Source organism: Electrona antarctica (genome assembly GCF_951216825.1).
Source record: "Electrona antarctica genome assembly, contig: scaffold_1461, whole genome shotgun sequence".
NCBI lineage: Eukaryota > Metazoa > Chordata > Actinopteri > Myctophiformes > Myctophidae > Electrona > Electrona antarctica.
The window spans coordinates 1-15,552 of NW_027637769.1; the positions used below are offsets into that span (position 1 = coordinate 1).

At 46.2% G+C, this 15,552-nt stretch overlaps 1 protein-coding gene across 1 annotated transcript; it reads right to left on the minus strand.

Annotated features, from left to right (window-relative positions):
• Nucleotides 1-363: 363 nt before the first annotated feature.
• Nucleotides 364-13,452, minus strand: arhgef39 (Rho guanine nucleotide exchange factor (GEF) 39; the record flags this gene model as incomplete). Its single annotated transcript, XM_079531556.1, has 7 exons — nucleotides 13,279-13,452; nucleotides 11,311-11,405; nucleotides 6,479-6,599; nucleotides 4,007-4,125; nucleotides 2,597-2,676; nucleotides 2,137-2,268; nucleotides 364-593 (listed from the first exon to the last, which is right to left on the minus strand). Coding segments are annotated over exons 1-7 (936 nt in total), but the record flags the coding sequence as incomplete, so codon positions are not given.
• Nucleotides 13,453-15,552: the final 2,100 nt, after the last annotated feature.

The following is a 15,552-nucleotide window of genomic DNA, read 5'->3' on the forward strand; positions in this document are numbered from 1 at the left end:
GCGCCCCCTGGCTGTGCGTGTCTAGTACAGTATGTAAATACTCACGCTCAGCAGCGCCCCCTGGCTGTGCGTGTCTAGTACAGTATGTAAATACTCACGCTCAGCAGCGCCCCCTGGCTGTGCGTGTCTAGTACAGTATGTAAATACTCACGCTCAGCAGCGCCCCCTGGCTGTGCGTGTCTAGTACAGTATGTAAATACTCACGCTCAGCAGCGCCCCCTGGCTGTGCGTGTCTAGTACAGTATGTAAATACTCACGCTCAGCAGCGCCCCCTGGCTGTGCGTGTCTAGTACAGTATGTAAATACTCACGCTCAGCAGCGCCCCCTGGCTGTGCGTGTCTAGTACAGTATGTAAATACTCACGCTCAACAGCGCCCCCTGGCTGCGCGTGTGTCCGAACACCTTGTCCAGGGTGCAGTGCCTCAGAGGGAACGCCCGCTGACCTTTGAACTTCCCGGGGTGGGTGGGGTGCAGCGGGCCGACACGCCGTGCCTGGAGCAGCATGTCCGAGAACAGGAAGTAGTGACGCAGCTTGGCCTCCGAGCCTCTGGGGGGCACTGTGTGGAGAGGACCCTCTCTGAGGTACCACCTGCCTGGGGGACAGACAGACGTGTGGAGCGTTGTCCAGGGTGTTTTAGAGAAGGGAGAAGAGTCTGGGACGTGTGGAGCGTTGTCCAGGGTGTTTTAGAGAAGGGAGAAGAGTCTGGGACGTGTGGAGCGTTGTCCAGGGTGTTTTAGAGAAGGGAGAAGAGTCTGGACGTGTGGATCGTTGTCCGGGGTGTTTTAGAGAAGGGAGAAGAGTCTGGGACCTGTGGATCGTTGTCCAGGGTGTTTTAGAGAAGGGAGAAGAGTCTGGGACGTGTGGAGCGTTGTCCAGGGTGTTTTAGAGAAGGGAGAAGAGTCTGGGACGTGTGGAGCGTTGTCCAGGGTGTTTTAGAGAAGGGAGAAGAGTCTGGGACGTGTGGATCGTTGTCCGGGGTGTTTTAGAGAAGGGATAAGAGTCTGGGACCTGTGGATCGTTGTCCAGGGTGTTTTAGAGAAGTCAGAAGAGTCTGGGACGTGTGGAGCGTTGTCCAGGGTGTTTTAGAGAAGGGAGAAGAGTCTGGGACGTGTGGAGCGTTGTCCAGGGTGTTTTAGAGAAGGGAGAAGAGTCTGGGACGTGTGGATCGTTGTCCGGGTGTTTTAGAGAAGGGAGAAGAGTCTGGGACCTGTGGATCGTTGTCCAGGGTGTTTTAGAGAAGGGAGAAGAGTCTGGACGTGTGGAGCGTTGTCCAGGGTGTTTTAGAGAAGGGAGAAGAGTCTGGGACGTGTGGAGCGTTGTCCAGGGTGTTTTAGAGAAGGGAGAAGAGTCTGGGACGTGTGGATCGTTGTCCGGGGTGTTTTAGAGAAGGGATAAGAGTCTGGGACCTGTGGATCGTTGTCCAGGGTGTTTTAGAGAAGTCAGAAGAGTCTGGGACGTGTGGAGCGTTGTCCAGGGTGTTTTAGAGAAGGGATAAGAGTCTGGGACGTGTGGAGCGTTGTCCAGGGTGTTTTAGAGAAGGGAGAAGAGTCTGGGACGTGTGGAGCGTTGTCCAGGGTGTTTTAGAGAAGGGAGAAGAGTCTGGGACGTGTGGAGCGTTGTCCAGGGTGTTTTAGAGAAGGGAGAAGAGTCTGGGACGTGTGGAGCGTTGTCTGGGGTGTTTTAGAGTCTAGAGTCGTGTATTTTCTTACTTGGTATGAGTATTGTGTGAGTATTTGTACCTGGTATGAGTATTGTGTGAGTATTTGTACCTGGTATGAGTATTGTGTGAGTATTTACAGCAGCGGTGGCCTAAGGGTTAGAGGAGGGCCCTTGTTGCCGAAAGGTTGCCGGTTCGATTCCCCGGACGGGCAGGAAAAATCTGGGTGGGGAAGTGATTGTCATCACTCACCCAACACCGCTGAAGTGCCCTTGAGCAAGGCACTGAACCCCCAACTGCTCCCCCTGGAGCTGCTTAGTGGCCAACAGTATAAGACTGTGGTTGTACTGGTCAGCTCCCAGGTTTTAATGTGTGTGTGTGTGTGTGTGTGTCTGTTTCTATGTACAGGGCGTTGCTGAAAATGAGCTCAGCTACTTCCCTGGGTAAAAAAAAAAAGAAGAAAAAAGTGTATTTGTACCTGGTATGAGTATTTTGGTCTTCCGTGATGATGTCATCAGTTTCTGCACACGGCGAAGCTGCATCTGGTTGTCATGGTTACGGGCGTTGTCCTCAACACGCTGGAACACCCCTGTCACGACCCCGAGTGACCCTGCACGCGCACGCACACACACACGCATACATTATGTGTATTATGATGACAGCTGTGTCACTGTGCGTGCGTGCGTGCGATAAATGCATTTTGTTACATATGTGATGTATTCCCATGCTTTTTGTTCTTGCCTATTGTAAGTCGCTCTGGATTAAGAGCGTCTGCTAAATGCCTAAATTGTAAATTGTAAATTGTGCGTGCGTGCGTGTGTGTGTGTGTGCGACACTGTGCGTGCGTGCGTGCGTGCGTGCGTGCGTGCGTGCGTGCGTGCGTGCGTGTGTGTGTGTGCGACACTGTGCGTGCGTGCGTGCGTGCGTGCATCTCTTACTGGACAGATGTGTGAACTCGGGGTCATCTGGGTCATCTGGACAGGTGTTTTCTGCCAGAGTTTGCAGGAAGTGTTTGTAGCTGGAAAAAAAACACGTTTATTTAACTCATTCAAGCTGGTTCGTTCTGCTCGTTAAAGCGATAGTTCAGATTTTTTTAACTTAAGTTGTATGAAATACTTGCCATTAATATAGTGGTTGCAACTGTATTAATTGATTGCCCGAGTCCCATGGTGGGAGTTCTGCTCTGGTTTTGGTCAATATTAAGTAGTTCCGGTCATTTTGTGGGGGGCACTGGGGCCACGCAGTAAAAGTAAATGAATCAACAAAACAAATGTAATTTGTATTGTTGACCTATTTCTAAAATATTAGCGCGACTTTCGTTCAACTTTGACCCCTCTATCACATGGAACTATTTTTTGGGCGTAGTGATATGGACACAAAAAACATAGTTCTGTGTGATAGAGGGGTAAAAAAATAACGAAAGTTGCACTAATATTTTAGAAATATGTCAACAATACAAATTATGTTAGTTTTATGGATTAATTTACTTTTGCTGCGTGGCCCCCAGTGCCCCCCACAAAATGACCGGAACTACTTGATATTTCACCAAAACCAGAGCAGAACTCCCACCATGGGACTCGGGCAATCAATTAATACAGTTGCAACCACTATATTAATGGCAAGTATTTCATACAACTTAAGTTAAAAAAATCTGAACTATCCCTTTAAGAGATAACGACAACAGCTAATAATAACGTGAAGCCGGTCGTTACACTTACTTCACGTTGTCTAACGACCGACGTCTCGTTAACATTCCGTTGTGTTCGCCCTGCGTCTCTCAGCCCGTCTGTCTGTCTGGCGTTGACTCTCATTGTAACAATGGAATGCAGAAGTGCTCATTCTATCTCAATGGGATAGTTCCAATGTGTGGAACTATAGCCCGTAGCACCCCGCTTTGTCTCAATGGGATAGTTCCAATGTGTGGAACTATAGCCCGTAGCACCCCGCTTTGTCTCAATGGGATAGTTCCAATGTGTGGAACTATAGCCCGTAGCACCCCGCTTTGTCTCAATGGGATAGTTCCAATGTGTGGAACTATAGCCCGTAGCACCCTGTTTTGTCTCAATGGGATAGTTCCAATGTGTGGAACTATAGCCCGTAGCACCCCGCTTTGTCTCAATGGGATAGTTCCAATGTGTGGAACTATAGCCCGTAGCACCCCGCTTTGTCTCAATGGGATAGTTCCAATGTGTGGAACTATAGCCCGTAGTACCCCGCTTTGTCTCAATGGGATAGTTCCAATGTGTGGAACTATAGCCCGTAGCACCCCGCCCGCTTTGAGGCGAGATCAAAGCGTGTCTCTTACTCCACTCGGTCTGACCCTAACCCGGACAGGAAGTAGAACTTACTGCTGTATGCGTTGAACAGGAAGTTGCAGTAGCTCCTCCAGCGTACAGGAAGTGAACTCAGGTCTGGCTTCCTGGAGCTTCTTAAAGCGCCGGAACGCTTTGTTCGTCTTCACCTGGACCTGTAACCATGACAACCATGTTGTTTATTATGTAACCATGACAACCATGTTGTTTATGATGTAACCACGACAACCATGTTGTTTATTATTATTATTATTATCCTGCCACACTAATAGCCAGCGCAACACCCCATCCTTTGTCCGCCTTCTCCTACCACATCAACCACTACTTTGCATCCATGTCATATTTACAGTACAATACCCATTTATATGAAAGAACACATTATTGCGCAAGACCACCAGCCTACGTCAAAATCGTCATCACTTTGCCGAGTTACGCCAACTCCGTTCACTTCATGGGGCCAGTCCAATGGTACGGCCTTCACAGTGACACACGCGTTACATGAACCAAGCGACCGGGATGATTTCCGACCCCTCAATGTCCAACCTCGCTGCCTCTGCTCCACACCAGCAGACCAGCTCATCCTACCTCAGCCCCCTCCCCCTCTGGCTGCTGTGCCGGACAGGCGGACACCTCACCATCGACAAACACCACGTCGTGTTGAGTAACAACACGAAAAACACATCTCTCGCCTATCGCACGGCAAACGCCACACAACTACGCTTGGTGAACGCAGCTAAAGCAGCTGCCGTATGGCTTCACAACTTCACACTACACTGTGGAGGATTTTTGTATCGCATCGCGGGGCCAGGGGGACTTGAATTGACAAGTGCGCGAGTGAGTGAGTGATTGAGTGAGTGAGTGAGTGAGTGAGTGAGTGAGTGAGTGAGTGAGTGAGTGAGTGAGTGAGTGAGTGAGTGAGTGAGTGAGTGAGTGAGTGAGTGAGTGAGTGAGTGAGTGAGTGAGTGTGTGAGTGAGTGAGTGAGTGAGTGAGTGAGTGTGTGCGCGCGCGCAGTACACATACTATTTACCCAGGGTGTGCGTGTGTCTACGATGGCCAGCCAGCCACACACACACACCACCTCTCATCGCCACAAAACTCGGATGCCAAGTTCTTCCGTGCATTATTTATTTCCCAGTCCCACCACGGATTCAAAGTAACCAGTGACTGTGTGTGTGTATGTGTGTGTGCGCGCAACAACACATAATAATAATTAATAACCCATCCGTTTCTACACAATACTGGGTTTACAAACACAGCTGAAACATGAAGTGGAGTCTGTCAACTCCCGCAATTTCCTTCTTCCCATATTGCGCTGCAACGTAACTCTAGGATGAGCCGCCCGAAGGGCGGAGAAATTCTAGTTATTATTATATTTACTAGACCTGTATGATTGTTGCTAGGTAGATATTGTAGATATTGTCTACATATCATTACTATTGTGTAATACTCACAGCCAGTGTCCTGGTTGCCAGGTAGATGTTGTAGTATGTAATACTCACAGCCAGTGTCCTGGTTGCCAGGTAGATGTTGTAGTATGTAATACTCACAGCCAGTGTCCTGGTTGCCAGGTAGATGTTGTAGTATGTAATACTCACAGCCAGGGTCCTGGTTGCCAGGTAGATGTTGTAGTATGTAATACTCACAGCCAGTGTCCTGGTTGCCAGGTAGATGTTGTAGTATTTAATACTCACAGCCAGGGTCCTGGTTGCCAGGTAGATGTTGTAGTATTTAATACTCACAGCCAGGGTCCAGGTTGCCAGGTAGATGTTGTAGTATTTAATACTCACAGCCAGGGTCCTGGTTGCCAGGTAGATGTTGTAGTATGTAATACTCACAGCCAGGGTCCTGGTTGCCAGGTAGATGTTGTAGTATGTAATACTCACAGCCAGGGTCCTGGTTGCCAGGTAGATGTTGTAGTATTTAATACTCACAGCCAGGGTCCCGGTTGCCAGGTAGATGTTGTAGTATTTAATACTCACAGCCAGGGTCCTGGTTGCCAGGTAGATGTTGTAGTATTTAATACTCACAGCCAGGGTCCTGGTTGCCAGGTAGATGTTGTAGTATTTAATACTCACAGCCAGGGTCCTGGTTGCCAGGTAGATGTTGTAGTATGTAATACTCACAGCCAGGGTCCTGGTTGCCAGGTAGATGTTGTAGTATTTAATACTCACAGCCAGGGTCCTGGTTGCCAGGTAGATGTTGTAGTATGTAATACTCACAGCCAGGGTCCTGGTTGCCAGGTAGATGTTGTAGTATTTAATACTCACAGCCAGGGTCCTGGTTGCCAGGTAGATGTTGTAGTATGTAATACTCACAGCCAGGGTCCTGGTTGCCAGGTAGATGTTGTAGTATGTAATACTCACAGCCAGGGTCCTGGTTGCCAGGTAGATGTTGTAGTATTTAATACTCACAGCCAGGGTCCTGGTTGCCAGGTAGATGTTGTAGTATGTAATACTCACAGCCAGTGTCCTGGTTGCCAGGTAGATGTTGTAGTATGTAATACTCACAGCCAGGGTCCTGGTTGCCAGGTAGATGTTGTCAGCGTAGGTACAGTAGAAATGGAGTTGACTACAGAAGCTCTCGAACCCTCGGCCCAGATATCCGTTCTCCAGATGAACCAACAGAGACCTGCGTATGGAATTAGATCTATAAATCATGGGGATAGACCTATAGTTAGATCTATAAATCATATCCTCGGCCCAGATATGAGCCTTTGCATACGCCTGTAAGGTCGTCGAGGCTAGGGGAGGGGCTACGGGCTAAGATGGAGTCTGAAGAGGTGGGTTTTCAGACTACGGCGGAAGATTGGGAGTGAGTCTGTAGTTCTGACTGCAATGGGAAATCCATTCAATAGTTTAGATTGGGAGTGAGTCTGTAGTTCTGACTGCAATGGGAAGTCCATTCCATAGTTTAAGATTGGGAGTGAGTCTGTAGTTCTGACTGCAATGGGAAGTCCATTCCATAGTTTAGATTGGGAGTGAGTCTGTAGTTCTGACTGCAATGGGAAGTTCATTCCATAGTTTAGATTGGGAGTGAGTCTGTAGTTCTGACTGTAATGGGAAGTTCATTCCATAGTTTAGATTGGGAGTGAGTCTGTAGTTCTGACTGCAATGGGAAGTTCATTCCATAGTTTAGATTGGGAGTGAGTCTGTAGTTCTGACTGCAATGGGAAGTTCATTCCATAGTTTAGATTGGGAGTGAGTCTGTAGTTCTGACTGCAATGGGAAGTTCATTCCATAGTTTAGATTGGGAGTGAGTCTGTAGTTCTGACTGCAATGGGAAGTTCATTCCATAGTTTAGATTGGGAGTGAGTCTGTAGTTCTGACTGCAATGGGAAGTTCATTCCATAGTTTAGATTGGGAGTGAGTCTGTAGTTATGACTGCAATGGGAAGTTCATTCCATAGTTTAGATTGGGAGTGAGTCTGTAGTTCTGACTGCAATTGGAAGTTCATTCCATAGTTAAGATTGGGAGTGAGTCTGTAGTTCTGACTGCAATGGGAAGTTCATTCCATAGTTTAGATTGGGAGTGAGTCTGTAGTTCTGACTGCAATGGGAAGTTCATTCCATAGTTTAGATTGGGAGTGAGTCTGTAGTTCTGACTGTAATGGGAAGTTCATTCCATAGTTTAGATTGGGAGTGAGTCTGTAGTTCTGACTGCAATGGGAAGTTCATTCCATAGTTTAGATTGGGAGTGAGTCTGTAGTTCTGACTGTAATGGGAAGTTCATTCCATAGATTAGATTGGGAGTGAGTCTGTAGTTCTGACTGCAATGGGAAGTTCATTCCATAGTTTAGATTGGGAGTGAGTCTGTAGTTCTGACTGCAATGGGAAGTTCATTCCATAGTTAAGATTGGGAATGAGTCTGTAGTTCTGACTGCAATTGGAAGTTCATTCCATAGTTAAGATTGGGAGTGAGTCTGTAGTTCTGACTGCAATGGGAAGTTCATTCCATAGTTTAGATTGGGAGTGAGTCTGTAGTTCTGACTGCAATGGGAAGTTCATTCCATAGTTTAGATTGGGAGTGAGTCTGTAGTTCTGACTGTAATGGGAAGTTAATTCCATAGTTTAGATTGGGAGTGAGTCTGTAGTTCTGACTGCAATGGGAAGTTCATTCCATAGTTTAGATTGGGAGTGAGTCTGTAGTTCTGACTGCAATTGGAAGTTCATTCCATAGTTTAGATTGGGAGTGAGTTAAGGTTGGGCGATATGCAAATTTTTTTCAATCGCCCATCGTCTGTCCAAAAATCGCCGATGGACGATATATTCGTGTCATAAAAGTAAAGTGAGAACAGCTCACTACAGGTCGCAAAAAAGCCAGATCTACAAGCTCTCAAGGCGCCGCGTCCTGCCTGTTTTTGCAGCGCCGTTTGCTACGCGTTGAGAGCTTGTAGATCCGTCTATTTTTGCAGCGCAGCTGCACAGCCAGGGTAACAAAATAAGAAATAAGTTACAGGTGGAGATGAAGTGAAGTTGGAACGGACAAGCAGCTGCAAGCTAACATCACAACCACTGGCTGGTGACAGTGTTGTTAGCCGCAGCAACATGTAGCCTGCCCTAGTAACTTCTCCTCCTCCCCGGAGAAGTCTTGCCTAGTTGCCTCCCTCCCCTCGGAGCGCCGGCCCCCCATGCTGCTGCGGCTGATCCACAAGCTCTCAAGGCATCGCGTCCTGCCTGTTTTTGCAGCGCCGTTCGCTACGCGTTGAGAGCTTGTAGATCTGTCTATTTTTGCAGCGCTGGTGTCGGGGTTCGTTCACGTTGTCAATAAAAAAATAACCTAGATTACAGGCGGAGATTAAGTTCAATCAGTGGGTTGAATCAGTAGCTAAACGCTAAGCTAAGCACTAAACTAACGATCCCCGAGCCTACACTAACACTAGCAGCCTGTTTTTTATTCCCCCCCCCCCCCCCCCCGACTTCACGGGTGGCGCATTGGGATTGTGATGAGACACGAGACAGCAGTGTGCATTCTGTTGTGACTGTATATTATTAAACTGCATGGGTCTGGACTCCGGAGCGTAAATGTATGTAGGCTACAGTACAGTAGCCTCCCTCGGCAGTTGGCTCGGTCCCAGCCTTTACTCTGGCCGTTCCCCGATGCTACGTGCGGGGACTCTGGAAGCATACCATTATAACGGGATGAGGGGATTTCCACCCGGCCGCTGCCACACGTTGCTCACACTTTACAGGTTAATTGGGCTAATATTTTGCAAAAGAAAAAATCGTCCCGAAAAATCGCCTAATAAAAATATTCGGCGATTGGACTCGTACATTCGCGATTGACGATAGATTCGTATCGTCACCCAACCCTAGAGTGAGTCTGTAGTTCTGACTGCAATTGGAAGTTCATTCCATAGTTTAGATTGGTAGTGAGTCTGTAGTTCTGACTGCAATGGGAAGTTCATTCCATAGTTTAGATTGGGAGTGAGTCTGTAGTTCTGACTGTAATGGGAAGTTCATTCCATAGTTTAGATTGGGAGTGAGTCTGTAGTTCTGACTGCAATGGGAAGTTCATTCCATAGTTTAGATTGGGAGTGAGTCTGTACTTCTGACTGCAATGGGAAGTTCATTCCATAGTTTAGATTGGGAGTGAGTCTGTAGTTCTGACTGCAATGGGAAGTTCATTCCATAGTTAAGATTGGGAGTGAGTCTGTAGTTCTGACTGCAATGGGAAGTTCATTCCATAGTTTAGATTGGGAGTGAGTCTGTAGTTCTGACTGCAATGGAAAGTTCATTCCATAGTTTAGATTGGGAGTGAGTCTGTAGTTCTGACTGCAATGGGAAGTTCATTCCATAGTTTAGATTGGGAGTGAGTCTGTAGTTCTGACTGCAATGGGAAGTTCATTCCATAGTTTAGATTGGGAGTGAGTCTGTAGTTCTGACTGCAATGGGAAGTTCATTCCATAGTTTAGATTGGGAGTGAGTCTGTAGTTCTGACTGCAATGGGAAGTTCATTCCATAGTTTAGATTGGGAGTGAGTCTGTAGTTCTGACTGCAATGGGAAGTTCATTCCATAGTTTAGATTGGGAGTGAGTCTGTAGTTCTGACTGCAATGGGAAGTTCATTCCATAGTTTAGATTGGGAGTGAGTCTGTAGTTCTGACTGCAATGGGAAGTTCATTCCATAGTTTAGATTGGGAGTGAGTCTGTAGTTCTGACTGCAATGGGAAGTTCATTCCATAGTTTAGATTGGGAGTGAGTCTGTAGTTCTGACTGCAATGGGAAGTTCATTCCATAGTTTAGATTGAGAGTGAGTCTGTAGTTCTGACTGCAATGGGAAGTTCATTCCATAGTTTAGATTGGGAGTGAGTCTGTAGTTCTGACTGCAATGGGAAGTTCATTCCATAGTTTAGATTGGGAGTGAGTCTGTAGTTCTGACTGCAATGGGAAGTTCATTCCATAGTTTAGATTGGGAGTGAGTCTGTAGTTCTGACTGCAATGGGAAGTTCATTCCATAGTTTTGGAGCCAGAAGGGAGAACAGTTTGGGACGTGTGGAGCGTTGTCCAGGGTGTTTTAGTGAAGGTACTTCCAGCTTCCCTGCGTCGGCTGATCTGAGTGCGCGGGAGGGTTTGTAGGGTTCAATCAGACTTGCAAGATATGGCGATTGGTTGCTTAATGCCAGCACACGCACGCACACTATTAAAACTCGGAATTCACTCAGCCTGAGTGTTTGTGTGTGTGTGTGACTGACTGTGTGTGTGTGTGTGTGTGTGTGTGTGTGTATGCGTGCGTAGACTAAATTCCCAACACGATACGGGTAAAAACAATGAATGCTTTCTAGACATAAGAGCTCTTATGAAGACTAGTTGGAAATTAGTTGTCAAGTGGAGACACCCCCACACACACCGCCAGCCCATGCACACGCCAAGCACATGCGCACGCACACACACACACACACACACACACACACACACACACACACACACACACACACACACAGACACACACACACACACACACACACACACACACACACACACACACACACACACACACACACAGGGAATTAGCGATGCAATTACCGGTTGGTAAATGACTTTGTGACAAAAGGAATTACATCAAGGAGAGAGTTGTAAGGCTGGACATTAATTAAAAACACCCAGAAAAAAATTAAAGCTGCTTCTCTTTTTATTAACAGGGTTAACAGGGTTGTTTTTTTATATATTTTATTTAATTATTAACAAAAAGATTACCAAGAACGCAGGACCTCGTTCTCTACACGACAGACAGACAGACAGACAGACAGACAGACAGACAGACAGACAGACAAGATAATAGTAGTAATAGTAATAGATTAGTAGTAGTAATAGATTAGTAGTAGTAATAGTAATAGATACTTACTGGTTGATAGAGTGAATGGACTGAATGGAGCTGAAGATGGTTTCTCTGATGTTCTGTTTCAGAGTTCCTTTAGCCGAGAGTATCTGGACAAAGTACTGGAATGTAATGAGTAGAAATACTTTAAATACTGAGGTTCCATCTGTACTCTCAGAGTTAAGGCTGTCCTTGCAAATAAAACATTAGTGAACCACTAGTGGCATAATAATAATACTCCATTCATAGTGAACCACTAGTGGCATAATAATAATACTCCATTCATAGTGAACCACTAGTGGCATAATAATAATACTCCATTCATAGTGTTACTGTACACACAGATATATATAGACAGGAAGGAACGCCCTTATATAGACAGGAAGGAACGCCCATATATAGACAGGAAGGAACGCCCTTATATAGACAGGAAGGAAGGAACGCCCATATACAGACTGGAAGGAAGGAACGCCCATATACAGACAGGAAGGAAGGCCTATATATAGACAGGAAGGAAGGCCCATATACAGACAGGAAGGAACGCCCATATATAGACAGGAAGGAACGCCCTTATATAGACAGGAAGGAACGCCCTTATATAGACAGGAAGGAAGGAACGCCCATATACAGACAGGAAGGAAGGAACGCCCATATACAGACAGGAAGGAACGCCCTTATATAGACAGGAAGGAACGCCCTTATATAGACAGGAAGGAACGCCCATATATAGACAGGAAGGAACGCCCTTATATAGACAGGAAGGAACACCCTTATATAGACAGAAAGGAAGGAACGCCCATATACAGACAGGAAGGAAGGAACGCCCATATACAGACAGGAAGGAACGCCCTTATATAGACAGGAAGGAACGCCCATATACAGACAGGAAGGAACGCCCTTATATAGACAGGAAGGAACGCCCATATATAGACAGGAAGGAACGCCCTTATATAGACAGGAAGGAACGCCCATATATAGACAGGAAGGAACGCCCTTATATAGACAGGAAGGAAGGAACGCCCATATACAGACAGGAAGGAAGGAACGCCCATATACAGACAGGAAGGAACGCCCTTATACAGACAGGAAGGAACGCCCATATACAGACAGGAAGGAACGCCCTTATACAGACAGGAAGGAACGCCCATATATAGACAGGAAGGGACGCCCTTATACAGACAGGAAGGAACACTCTTATACAAACAGGAAGGAACGCCCTTATACAGACAGGAAGGAACGCCCTTATATAGACAGGAAGGAAGGAACGCCCATATACAGACAGGAAGGAACGCCCTTATATAGACAGGAAGGAACGCCCTTATATAGACAGGAAGGAAGGAACGCCCATATAGACAGGAAGGAACGCCCATATATAGACAGGAAGGAACGCCCTTATATAGACAGGAAGGAACGCCCATATATAGACAGGAAGGAACGCCCTTATATAGACAGGAAGGAAGAAACGCCCATATACAGACAGGAAGGAAGGAACGCCCATATACAGACAGGAAGGAACGCCCTTATATAGACAGGAAGGAACGCCCTTATACAGACAGGAAGGAACGCCCATATACAGACAGGAAGGAACGCCCTTATACAGACAGGAAGGAACGCCCATATATAGACAGGAAGGAACGCCCTTATACAGACAGGAAGGAACACTCTTATACAAACAGGAAGGAACGCCCTTATACAGACAGGAAGGAACGCCCTTATATAGACAGGAAGGAAGGAACGCCCATATACAGACAGGAAGGAACGCCCTTATATAGACAGGAAGGAACGCCCTTATATAGACAGGAAGGAAGGAAGGCCCATATAGACAGGAAGGAACGCCCTTATATAGACAGGAAGGAACGCCCATATATTCTAACAGAGTTTACATCGTTGGATCACTTTCAGAGCTCTGATTGGATGAGCTAGCTAGCTATTGGATCACTTTCAGAGCCATCTGTTGGACGATAGAAATATTGACAGCCAATAGGAATGACGCACCGTGTTGACCAGTGTCAGCTGATCACAGTATCTCTGCTCTGATTGGACGAGCTCCCGGGCCGTGCGGCTTCGCTTCCTCTCCCAGCGTTCCCTCTGCTCCGCGAGGCTGTCGCTCTGCTGGTGGAGCCCCCTGGTGGTGGAGGATGGAACTGCACTCATGGCTTCACAGCAAGAGTACACTGGAGAGAGAGAGAGAGAGAGAGAGAGAGAGAGAGAGAGCTACAGAATGAGCGTAGGGACTGAAATAGCCGATCTACAAGCTCACAACGCGTCGTGCTGATGCGTTGTGAGCTTGTAGATCTGCTATTTTCAGCATGCAACCAAGTGTAAAATGACTTATGGCCGAACGGATTGCGGAGCGGTCTTGATACCGGAAGGTCGCCAGTTCGAATCAGCGGTCCAACACGTTAAAATTACCACCGCTGAAGTGCCCTTGAACAAGGCATTGAACCACTACCATGAAATGTTCTATGAGCAGGGCCTGGCTGGAAACAAGTTCTTGAGCTTAGCCCAGATACCCTGGGTAAATATAGCAATCATTTCATTTCACTAGTCCCTTCCTAACATTTTAGTCTACTTTTTTTCTTGACGAAATTGTGGATATATTTAGTCTTAGTTTTAGTCGATAGCTTAGTTTTCATTTAGTTTGTCAGTGGAGAAAGGTAGTTGGCGAACATTTTTCGTCTTGGTTTTACTCGACGAAATCAACACTGCACCCCCCCCCCCCCCCCAACAGATCAACACTGCACCCCCCCCCCAACAGATCGTCAAGCTCACAACACACAGGCTTTGTGAGCTTTTAGATCAGCTGTTTTCACAGTATTTATTCAAATAAATACTTTCTTAAATGTAATATTTATACTACGTTCTTTCTCAGGTAATATTTGACCATTTAACATTTATAACATGTTTGACAGATCTTTGACAAAATGTGAGTACTATTACTTTGCTAGTACTTTAAAGATTATTTTGAAGAACAATACTTTATACAGAGTACAGTAAAACAGAGTATTTTGAATACAGAGTACAGTAACTTCCAACCACTGGATAGTGGATACGTAATTAAATGTAATTAAATATAAATACTTAGTTAAACAGTGTCCAGACTTCAGCCGTTTGAAATACAAACTGTTTTCTAAACATGTTTAAAATAAAATACTCTGGGATTACTATATACTTTATACAGAGCGTGTGCACGCGCATAAAGGAAGGGACAGAGCGTGTGCGTGTTGAGTGTTGACGTAGTTTATAAACACGTATAACTATTTATAATTTAATGTTTATAAATAAAACCAACCTGTTTGTGATTTTCTGCTTGGCGCGTCTTATCCCTTCACTTCCTGACTGGCTGGGTGGTGACGTCGGCACGTTAGACGCGACGCGATTGGCTCGTAGTCACGTGACGTAGGCGACGGCCGAGGCCAATCACAGCGCGAACCGTCCCCTCTGGGATATGGGATCCGTGTAGTGGAGTGAGATCCCATGTCGACATACACACGCACGCATGCACGCAAGCACGCACGCACGCACACACACACACACACACACACACACACACACACACACACACACACACACACACACACACACACACACACACACACAGTGAAAATAAGTGAAATAATTAATATTCTTTTAAACATTTTGTAAAAGTAATGCGGGTGATAAATGACTACATTGTAAATTGTATTGTTAAATTAAAATAAATTCGCCATAGAAGAGCAGAGAAGTGAGAACAGTGACGGCTGACGGTACTGTCCTCAAACACATGATGGAACCAAGTGGACACTTTATTCAAATTGAAATGAAATGAAATGAAATAAAATCTATATTTACCCAGGGTATCTGGGCTAAGCTCAAGAACTTGTTTCCAGCCAGGCCCTGCTCATAGAACACATTTCATCGTAGTGGTTCAATGCCTTGTTCAAGGGCACTTCAGCGGTGGTAATTTTAACGTGTCGGGTTAAATTCCAAACTGATGAATTGTTTTTATGAAACTAAATACGGATTTGGAAGAGATTCTGAAGGTTCTGGTTTCGAAAATGAACCAGTATGTAATGTGTAAAAATCCATGATATTGACATTGGAATAAATGCGCCTGGCTAAGGAGAGCGTCTAAGTGGGAGAGGGCGGGGCTTACACACTCCCTTAGCACTGCGCAGGCTACAAAACCCTCAGGTAGCCACGCCCCCCCCCCCCCCCCCCCCCCCCCCCCACACACACACCTACAGCAAACAGACAGACAGACAGACAGAAACACAGATGTTTGGTAGT